Source organism: Gavialis gangeticus, unplaced genomic scaffold (assembly GCF_001723915.1).
Source record: "Gavialis gangeticus isolate Ggan-Ray unplaced genomic scaffold, GavGan_comp1, whole genome shotgun sequence".
In the NCBI taxonomy this organism is placed as follows: Eukaryota; Metazoa; Chordata; order Crocodylia; family Gavialidae; genus Gavialis; species Gavialis gangeticus.
The window spans coordinates 57,330,953-57,341,162 of NW_017729022.1; the positions used below are offsets into that span (position 1 = coordinate 57,330,953).

Here is a 10,210-nt window from a genome sequence, read left to right on the forward strand (position 1 = left end):
AAGGGGGGAGGGCGGGGGGGGCTACCTGATTTCCCAGATTTATTTTCCCTGCTCTAGCAGTGGGAAGGAGACAAATTCAAAGGCAAACTTCCAATAAATATATTCTATACCTAGAGCATTATTACAAATTGATAATTTTCCCCAATACAGAATCTAATTATTGGGGGGTGGGTCATCTTATATTCAAGGTTGCCTTATATTCAAGTGAATACAGTAATTAGCTACTCGGTGTACAAACCAGCCTCCCTGAATCTAAAAGAAAAGCTTGATTTGATAGTCTGTTAATGAACAGGGCAAAACCCATTCCTAGAGTCTATCCATCTTCAAGCACTTGTATACAAGTGACATTGTATACAGTGATCCAAATGGAGTCCACAACTCTGCAGGTAACTTTAATCATGTCCACAAGTTTCTGCAGAACCAGACCCATCCACTGAATCAGATTCTGATTCAGCTGGACTTAATTTTAGCACAACATGTTCTCTGGCCCCAGATTCGTTTCCTCTCTAACACATGTATTCCAAAAGTCCACATATGAGTTAAATTAGCAGGAGAAATCTCTCACATCTTCACCCAAAGAAGTCTCCATTAAATGTAAGCAGTTTTTTAGTACATACTCAAAGAAAAATAGGCTACTTGAAAGCATTATCCCATTCCCAATTTCAAGTATTAATTTTCTTTTAAAAAAATGTTTACTTTTATATTATGATCGGTTCTTTTTGCGTGCTAGCAGTCAATAAAATATTTAAAATAGGAAAGATAAATGCTTTTAATAAGTGCATACTGTAACTGAAATCAGATTCTCCGGTCTATGCAGTAATGCTGATTAGTGACACTTCTTGGGTACAATGGAAGCATTCTACTTCACCTCATGTTTCACTGCATACCCAAGGGAGGTCATTAATCTGAGTCCCTATAGACTGCAGTGGCTTATTGCTTAATTAGTGTTGTTAAACATATTTCTCCTCTCTTAAAAAGAGAAAAAGTTTAGTCGCATAAAAGTTGCTTCATTAAAAAGATCTTTTGAGTCTTGAAAGCCCTTGGAATAGTTTCAAGATTTGAGAATATTTTTTCAGACCTAAAATTTACTGAAGTTAAATGCAAGAAGAATTAATACCCTAGACAGTGATGGCATTTATTTCCTTTAAAATTAAGGGTCAGAACTCTTACAAACAACTTGCTAATTAAAAACATTGTGTTTATTTAGCACAATATAATGTCAAACTAACGTGTTAACAAAACACATCCCAACAGCTACATATCTACATGCCATCTAACTATTTCTGTTGTGTATAAAAGTAACTATAAAAAACACCTTGCATTTTTAAGTGCAAACTGCAATTGCTTCTCAGCACAGGTATGGGGCTCAACTTTAAAAGATTAAACCTTTTCTCCTTCCTACAGTTACTGTGGCACAAAAGGCATTTGTGGATATAACATTCTTAACAAAGAAAAGGTCAAATGCAAAATAATGTCTTAAAAAATCCTAATATGTTGCACAGCAATCTTATTCCTTTGTTTCCTTTATACTGATTTCTGATAAATGGATTCTCAAACAAGAGGCAGAAAATTTTCAAAACTCAGAGCCATCTCCCTGGAAGATTTAGTTAGCCCAACTCTTCCCACATTCCCCACCTTTCTTCTTTCGTGAGTCCTAGTGGGTGGGTGGGAAAACAAATCATCATCCATTTCTTACAAAATTGGAAAAAAGACCGAGGTAGAACAAGTCCCTGCTAACAAAATACAACCATCTCTGAGGAGCACCTCTCCAAGGGAGCTCACTAAGTGAAGCTTTATAATTGCAGTTAGAGCCCAAACAGCCCACAGGTGAACTAAGCCCTCTTACCATTCCAAAGCTCAACAAGATCAATTATATACAAAAGATCCTGTGACTGCCAATTACTTCAGGCTATATATAGCTATTCTATGAGAAGCGCATGCAGTTTCAGGGTGCAAGGTCAACATTCTGGCGATTAAATTGCAGCTACTCCTAACTTTATGAAACATCGAATAGTTTCATAGCTGTTTTGATTTTAAGTAGGCTGGAAACTTTTACATTCTTTTGTTTTAAGATTCGATAATGGTTGCTTCACCAGCGACCTAAGTCAGCAAAATACCTATTTCCTGTACAAAACTAAAACAGAACTATATTACAATGAAAAGCAGGATGAAAAAGTGCTAAGTCAGTACTTATATTTAGAAAATGCCAGAAGGAAAGCTGCTAATGCAAGGAATTGTTAGAGTATACGTGAACCAAGATAGAATCCTAGAAAATTAGGTCCAGAACTGGATGTCGCCTAGTCCAACCACCTCCTCAAAAAGGATGCCTAAACCATCCTAAAGAACTGTTGACCTAACCAGGCTCATCTACATGTGCTCTTTACTGTGGAATTGACTAATCAGCTCCACAGTAAAGTGTCACTGTTTATACATGCACCAGTATTACGGCACAGTAAATTAATCAACTCCACCATAAGACAGTACTGTCAGGAACAGTACCATCTTACAGCAGAGTAATTAAGTGCAATGAAACACACATGTAGACAGTGACAGGGGACAGCTGGGCGTGAGGGTGTTAAAGTGTGGGAGCTGCCTGCCATACGGCTCTGCACTTTAGCACTTCCATGCCCCAGCCAGCCCCTCCATTACCGCCCAAAGCCCAGGGTTGACCCCCTGAACCTGCTGCCAGGCCAGGGCTTCTCTGCTCCAGCTCAAACTGATGCACTTGGGAAAGCTGACTCCAGCTCAAACTGCTCCAGAGTTTACTGTGTTGCATTAATTTCACATGTAAATGCACCCACTGACACTTAAAAATAATTTCCAATGACAGTCTCCTGTTCCAGTGCTTAATCACTCTCACAAAGAACATTCTCCCCGATACAAAACTTAAAATATCAATTTAAGTCTATTAGTTCTTGCTCTGTCCCCTGTGAAATCTTAAAATAGTTGACTGCCCTCCTCTTTATAACAGCCATTTTGTTTTGAGGACTTATCAAGTCTCCCTCAAGTCTTCTCCTATTAAGAATCCCAATTCTCCACAGCTTTCCTCAAAGGTCATATTTTCTCAATCTCTGATCATTCTTGTTCCCCTCCTTTAGATTCTTCAGTTTGTCCAGAATCTTCCTTCAAGTGCAGTGCATGAACTGAGCCCAGTTCTCCATGTGGAGACTCACAAGCGTTGAAAGAGTGGAAGAATGAATTCCCATTTGGATAGAACAATAAATCTCAGTATGCTATCAGCTTCCTCCCTGCTCTCCCGCCCCATCATTACCCTATTTACTTGGATACATGCACCTCTTTTCCCAAAAATTAGCTATTCGAAATTCAGGTGCGTATCTTAAATGAGAAAATGCAGAGAACAGAGGTTCGAATCCTGTTGGAACAGAATTGCCTGGATTCACTTCTGCAGCTGGGTGGGTTGCTATCAGTGCCTGCCAAGACAGCAGAGGACCCACGTGGCTCAAGAATTGGGGCTTGGCAGTTCAGTTTCAGATGGATCCCGCCCCATCCCCACCCGACTCAGCAGGCACTGTTGGCTGGGCCAAACTGTCTGGCCCTGCTTCTTCTACCACCAGGTGGGCAGTCAACAATACCTCCTGCATCCTGCAGCTAGGAAGTTAACAAAGCATCCACAGGTTTTTGATCCACCCTGCCCTACTAGAGATAGAGTATTTTCATAGGGAAAACACAGGCAATTATCACTGTTTTCAAAGAAAGGTAGTTTCCTCTTCATTCCACCCTCCAAAAAAAGGAGTATATGCATCTTATTCAGGGGTGTAGGGCACATGAGAAAACAGTGTATACCGTGGATTCAGATTCAGCTTGTGATCCTATATAACCCCCAAGTTTCTGCAGCACTACACCATCACTAGTCACTCTGTACTTGTGCATATGATTGTTTATTATTAACTATAGTACTTTTATTTGTCTTTACTGAAGTTCATCCTGTTTATTTCAGACAATTTTACCAATTTATTAGGGTCATTTTGAGTCCTACTCTTGCCCTCTAAAAGTGCCCCACTCAGCTTGGTGCCAACTGCAGATTAACTAACTGGGCATTCAAGTCAATTCTGCAAGTCATTAACGAAGATACTAATGCAGGACCCAGGGAGGATCCTCAGGGATCCAATATGATATTGTGCTCAAAGAATAATCAATGATTTTCAATTATGCAATGAGTTACACACTCACCTTACAGCAATTTTATCTAGACCTTAGCTTATTTAAAATGAGCATAGGTCTTTAAAATTATTTATAAGACTGTCATGGGGACAATATTAAAAGCTTTACTAAAGTCAAAGTATCACATCCACTGCTGCTTTTTTATTCACAAAACTAGTCACCTTGTTCTGGAAGGAAAACAGGTTGGTAAGGCATGGCTTGCTTTAGACAACATACACTGGCTGTACTTTATCACCTTGTTATATTCTAGGTGCTTTCAAATTAACTGTTTCATGATATGCTCTAGAACTTTATCTTGGGTCTTCCCTTAAAAAAAGATGGGCAATGTATATGACATTTCTCTTCTTCTGTAACTGCTCTTTTTAGCCACTGGGATGGGCTGTGGCACAACGCGCAGGTATTGGGAGCTGGAACGCTCTTTTCTGTGTTCTCAATGCTCCACCTGCTGGAAGCCAGGAAGCATGAAGGAGTAGGAAGCTGCCAGACAGAAATGCAAAGGAATAAGGAAAAAGGCATAGGAAGAGATGCAAAATAAGGAAGTCAAAGCAGGAGGACTAGGAGAGAGTCAGAACAGCAGAAGAGTTTCTAAGCACTAAACATACTCCTACAGAACCTGAAATAAACCCGAAGTTCCTGAATATCAACAGTCAATGAACAGCTCTTTGCCAGTGGGTTTCAGCCAACATCTCCATTCCCTTTCAAGCAGTTAGGCCTATACTCCTACCAGTTGTTCATTTAATTCAAATGGTAGAGGACTGTGCTGTGGCTCTAGAACCCACTCATGTCAATCATCAATGGGAAATTAATGTTTTCAAATGACAGAATGAAAAGAAAAAGCAAAACAAATTACATTTAGGAGAAAATTAAGCTTGCAAGTTAAGAATCAGAAGTACCAGAACTAAGATTACTTGTGCCATCTAAATGCAGCCTCTTCGTGTACATGCATTAAAGGTGGTCTTTAACGATGTCCTTTTCTTTTTCATGTCTTTGTGACAAGGTATTTGGAAGGATTCACAGATGCATCAGAATCTGACAGGCTGTGCAATGAGCACTTCTGCTATGGCCTCAAACTTGCACCCTCTGAGCTGTCAACCTTGCACAGCAACTGCACCTCCCCAGCCCCCTTTAACTTACTATTATTTCTATAGAACCTCTGCCTTATTCACTTCGCAGAACAAGTTAGTCTGAAAATGAATTAAGGTTAGGTAACAAATGAAGCTGCTGTTTGTAGTCCATTTCCTCATTCATTTCAGCTGTTAGAAGGCATATGAATAAGTCAAGAAAATGTAGGAAGACAGTGAGATGGCCTTTTGGTAAAGCACCTGAACGACTTTGCTAGATATATTTACACACCCATATGATTGATTATGAAGTAATGACAAATCCTTTTTCCTCTGAACTTTCCCACTGCAGTGATGGTCAGCATACAAAGTTTTGCTCCAATGTTTTTTTCCACAAGCTCAGAATATTCTTAAACAAGGAGAGGAACTTGATCCTTTACCTGCTTTATCCTGAATGATATCTGTTCCTTTGCTCTCAGCTGTTGAGGTAGGCTGTGGTAAAACTGTAGCTGGTGTATTAGAGGAAAAATGTTTAATGATCCCAGCATTCTGAATTCCTCCAAGGCTACTACCTGTTTTGACATCTGCTCTTTTGGATGTGGTCTTACTTGAAGCGCCTTTACTAAGGCTGGACTGAAAAAATTAAAGAATTAAAAAAATTAATAGTGCTTTCATTTAAATTCTTTCTGCATAAAACATGGATACGTTTCACAAGATATTAAAATATCAAGGTTGGTCTAAAAAAGATTTAAACCCAAGATGCTGTTTAGAAGTAAGTTTAGAAGATTAAGAAACCTTAAAGCAGTTCTGAAAAGTGTAAGAGATTTCTGTATAGTAATGTACCTGAACATAGCAATATATGCACCAGCTTAACTGCTTGATATTATTCTAACTACATGGAATTAAAATCAAGAGTTACGCAGTGGAAAGAAACAGGAAATGAAACCATGCAAGTTAGGATACCTCCAGAAATTAAAACAAGGATTCTTAAAGTGGGAGTCTATTAATTGTCCCCCTGCCTGGCTCCACTCACAGTACCAAATATATTTTTCCCTGGTTCAAGCCTAGAATCAGGGGCCACTAAGGGTGTGGATAGACATAACACTTGAACTGTTCCAAGAACATGACTGATTGGAAACCAGTACTCAATTGTCTCAGGGCAGATGTGTCCAACTGCTAAGGGTTCCAAGCAGAACCATCACTTTCTAGGCACTGTGATGCTGTTGAATAATGGAGCGGTAGCAAGTACCCAGCCCAACTGCAATTTTCTGCTTCCCCTTCTCACTAGCACTAGGTTCAATAAAGCACACTACGAAAATCTATGGATGGTACCCTGACTGGGAGTGACTAGGTTTTTGTGTAAGACAGTGGAACTACCTGGATCCCTGCTTCTGAGTTCTTAGGACCTGGCTCTAGAGCTGCAAGAGCTTTTATGGTTTTTAAAGAGTACTTTCCACACACACGCACACGCCCCGCAAATCCTCAAAGTCACTAATCAATTTACTTCAATTCTTGTAAAAACTGACCAGGGGAAGTGCATCCCAGGCTGATTTGGAGCACAGGCTCTGGGGGGCTGCCCGAGGACTCCGATGCCACCAGTGGAAAGAAATGGGCCAGCTCTTTAAAAACAGCAGAGAGCTGCTCCCAGAAGCTCCAGCTAGGAACACTGCAGGCAACAGAGATTGGTGTAGTAGAGCTCTGGCTGTGTACCAAAGTAGCCACTTGCAGAGCAGGAGTTGCGGGGGGCAAGGAGCAGTGCAGCGTGGGAGGTCTGGAGGACTGACCACAGACTAACTGCAGAAAACTTGGTGTCCTCACATAACACTAAAACAGTTCACAGAGAACCAATTAAAAATAATACTTAATTATCCGTGTGTATTTTGGAACAGTTCAGGAGGCGTAAACAGTTCCAAGCTGGCTTATATGTCTGGACACTTGAGATTTAAACTGCATCAAAACTGATTGAAGTGCCATGTCAATCTGCACCCTAAACAGTTAAAGACTCTTGTCTAGAGAGAAAATAGGGGACTGAGCAGCAGCTGAAGCTGGAAGCAAGACTCTGATAGAAGGAAAGAGACAGCCAAAGGGGCTAAGTCTTCCAATCCAAAAAGGTAACAGTGGCTAGGCTGAGGGGAACTTTTTAAAAACCTGCAAAAGATTCTAAGGTTCATAACATGTAGGCCTTCCTTGTTTTGACCAGTACTTCTAGCTACTGTGCTCCTGTTGACCATTAAATCCTACTTTGTCATAAAGAGACTGAACTGTGCCACTGCAAACTTCCTGGTTAAGCTCCCAAGACAAAGGATTCCTGCAAGGGCCAAGTCAAATTGGAACTAGAAAAAAACAAACCCATGGGTGCTAAAGTCTAGGGATCAGTTCAAATGGCAAAGCCATGGGAGACTCCTAGGAAAGATGTACTTAAAAGAAACTGCAAACTGATACAAAACATGACATGTTCTGATCTGTGACAGTAATATAGGCACACACAAGAAGTTGAAGACTACATTTCACTAGCTTTACCATATGAGAGCTAGAAAAGTGGAACACAGTTTCATGTAAAAAATCCCACAAACAACCCCCCCCAAAAAACAACAAAAAACAGGAAAATAACCCACCCCTGATTACTGAAACTGCATTAAAAACACATTCTGGACACTGTCCAATTGATCCAGTTCATCTTGCTATATCAATTCCCATCTTTGGCATCCATTATATATGCAAAATTAAAAGTACAAACATTTCTTTTGTAGGTTCTAAGGACATGATTCCTTTTTATTACCCTAATTAAGAGCCACAAGAAAGCAAATGTTTACCTTAGAAAAAGTGCAACTGAACTGCAGGCTTATACACTTCACAGAGGTTTTGTGAGCACCAACTGTTTTTACTGGTGATGTCAACTTCCTTAAATCATAATGGTAGATCTTTCCACGGGAAGATCCAACAGCCAAAGTAGTACCATCAGGCATGAAGTCTATTGCCGTCAGAGGAGCTTCAGCTACTAGAGTTCTCAGTAGTCTTCATAGAGAAAAAAAATATATATGAAGAAACTATAAACAACTTGCTATTGATATAGTTAAAATAATGGCATTGAAAAAGATAGAGAGTTACATACCTGCAGGCTTTGGTAATTCAGCTACTCATCTGTAAATTAACTTCTCTCCTAGGGCTTGCTCAAACATCCATTGCAATCGATGAAAAACACCTTGTACCTCAATGGATATTAGAGCAGGCCTCTAGTACATGTACATATTCCATATTACCAAGTGTGACAGGAGTATCGCTACCGGAGCCTTTCTAGGGGTGACTCTGCCCTCCTGTTATGGGCCAACCACCTGCTTACTTTAATGCCATGCCTTGATCTTAATGGATTAATTGACTGATATAATTAGCAGGAGGCTGCCCACTTTATGTGCCCCGGTGCCAGGGGGCGCTATCTGCGGCTCCTCTTCTACCCCTACACCACAGCCCAAGCCTCACAGATGGTACTGACGTAGTTTTTTCTTTGACCTGGGCCCTGTTGTGACTTGGCCCTCTTCTTTACCTCCTTGGGGCTCCTCCCTGCCCCCCTTTGCCCTGGGGCTCCTCACTCATCGTGGCCCTCTCTCTGGGGCTCCTCACTGCCCCCCTTGCTCTGGGGCTGGGGCCAGTGCACCCCAAAATGCTGCGCCCTCTCTGGCGCTGGGGTCCCCACACTACTGTGGAGTCCCTATGAGGCCTCCTCCAACCCCTAATAGCCTCACCTAGTCCTCTGGTCAAAACAGAAAACAGAAAAAACACAAAGCCCCTGGGCTATAACATAAAGAGCTAGATTGTCCGGTCAAACAACATTCAATCCCTACCAGGAAGAATACTCCAATCCCAGCAGCAACCAGGGGATGCTCACACAGTCAGAGTTCTCCCCTTCGGCAGTACTAGCCAAGCTTCTCCTCCCTCGATCGTCGGAGGGGAACTGCCCTCCTGCCTGGGCTTATACAAGCCAGGCCCTGCCCCTTCCTGTCAGCTGGCCCCCCAGCAGTTGTCCTGGCAACCAGCACCTGTTACTCTCGCTGCCCTGGTAACTGGCAGCTGGACCTCCCTCTTCTGGCCACTAGGGGTCTCTCCTGAGCTGCTTTTTCTGTTCTCAGGCACAGGGCACCCGAGTGCTCTGCAACACCAAGATACTAAACTTTTCCTAAATAAAGGGCTATTAATGGAGTATGACCACTCCATTTCTAGAACATTCTATCCACACATATTCTGGACATGATCTGAATTTAAAACTAACAGCTTCTTTAAATCACTCATTCACAGACTTCTCTGAATTTACAATCTACTGGAGATCCACTGATAAAAAAATGTTTATAAACAAGTTACTTGACTCACTTTTTACTTGAAGTATCATAGAGAATGATCCTCTTATCCAAACCTATGGTTATAAATAGCAACTCATTGACTGGAGAAAAGCAGATTTCTGAGCTTGGAGCTTTATGAACATTTTCAAAATTATGGCAGGGGATTTGACTATTCACATCCCACAAAGTTACAGTTCCACTGTCAGAGACGCTGCCCAATAAGGACTTCTTAAAAGAAGAATATTCCAAGTGTCGAATAGGCTGCAAACACAAATGTGCATAATGAAATATAACATATTCATTCAAATTCACACTATATATTAAATTAAGGTCAACAAGTCTAAATTATTAGGCCTTATCTGTTACAGGAGCACAAAAGCAGGGTAGAAATTATTTTCTGGCTGATATGCTGATTGGCTTAGATTCCAGTCAGAAAATAAGGGCCAAGGCAGCAACAACAGAAACTCCTGGGAAGAGTTCCTTGATTTTAAGCAAATACTCCTTTATGATTAAAGGGATTTTTTTTTTAAAGGCTCATATCTTAAACTTAACCTAAAAAGCATCAGCTCATCCTGGGAGACTGTCTTACACAAGTTAATGTTAAAGCAAAAGAGAAATTAAACCGGGGGGGGGGGG

General features: G+C 41.1%; 1 protein-coding gene across 5 annotated transcripts in view; it reads right to left on the bottom strand.

Moving 5' to 3' along the window:
• NEDD1 (neural precursor cell expressed, developmentally down-regulated 1) overlaps positions 1-10,210 on the bottom strand; it is a 45,835-nt gene that overhangs the window by 21,025 nt on the left and 14,600 nt on the right. For all 5 annotated transcript variants that reach the window (XM_019515041.1, XM_019515037.1, XM_019515042.1 and 2 more), the window contains exons 6-8: positions 9,606-9,835; positions 8,057-8,258; positions 5,684-5,876 (exon numbers count right to left, since the gene is read on the bottom strand). In XM_019515041.1, coding sequence (XP_019370586.1) covers positions 5,684-5,876; positions 8,057-8,258; positions 9,606-9,835 — 625 coding nt within the window. The remainder of the gene's footprint in view (positions 1-5,683; positions 5,877-8,056; positions 8,259-9,605; positions 9,836-10,210) is intronic.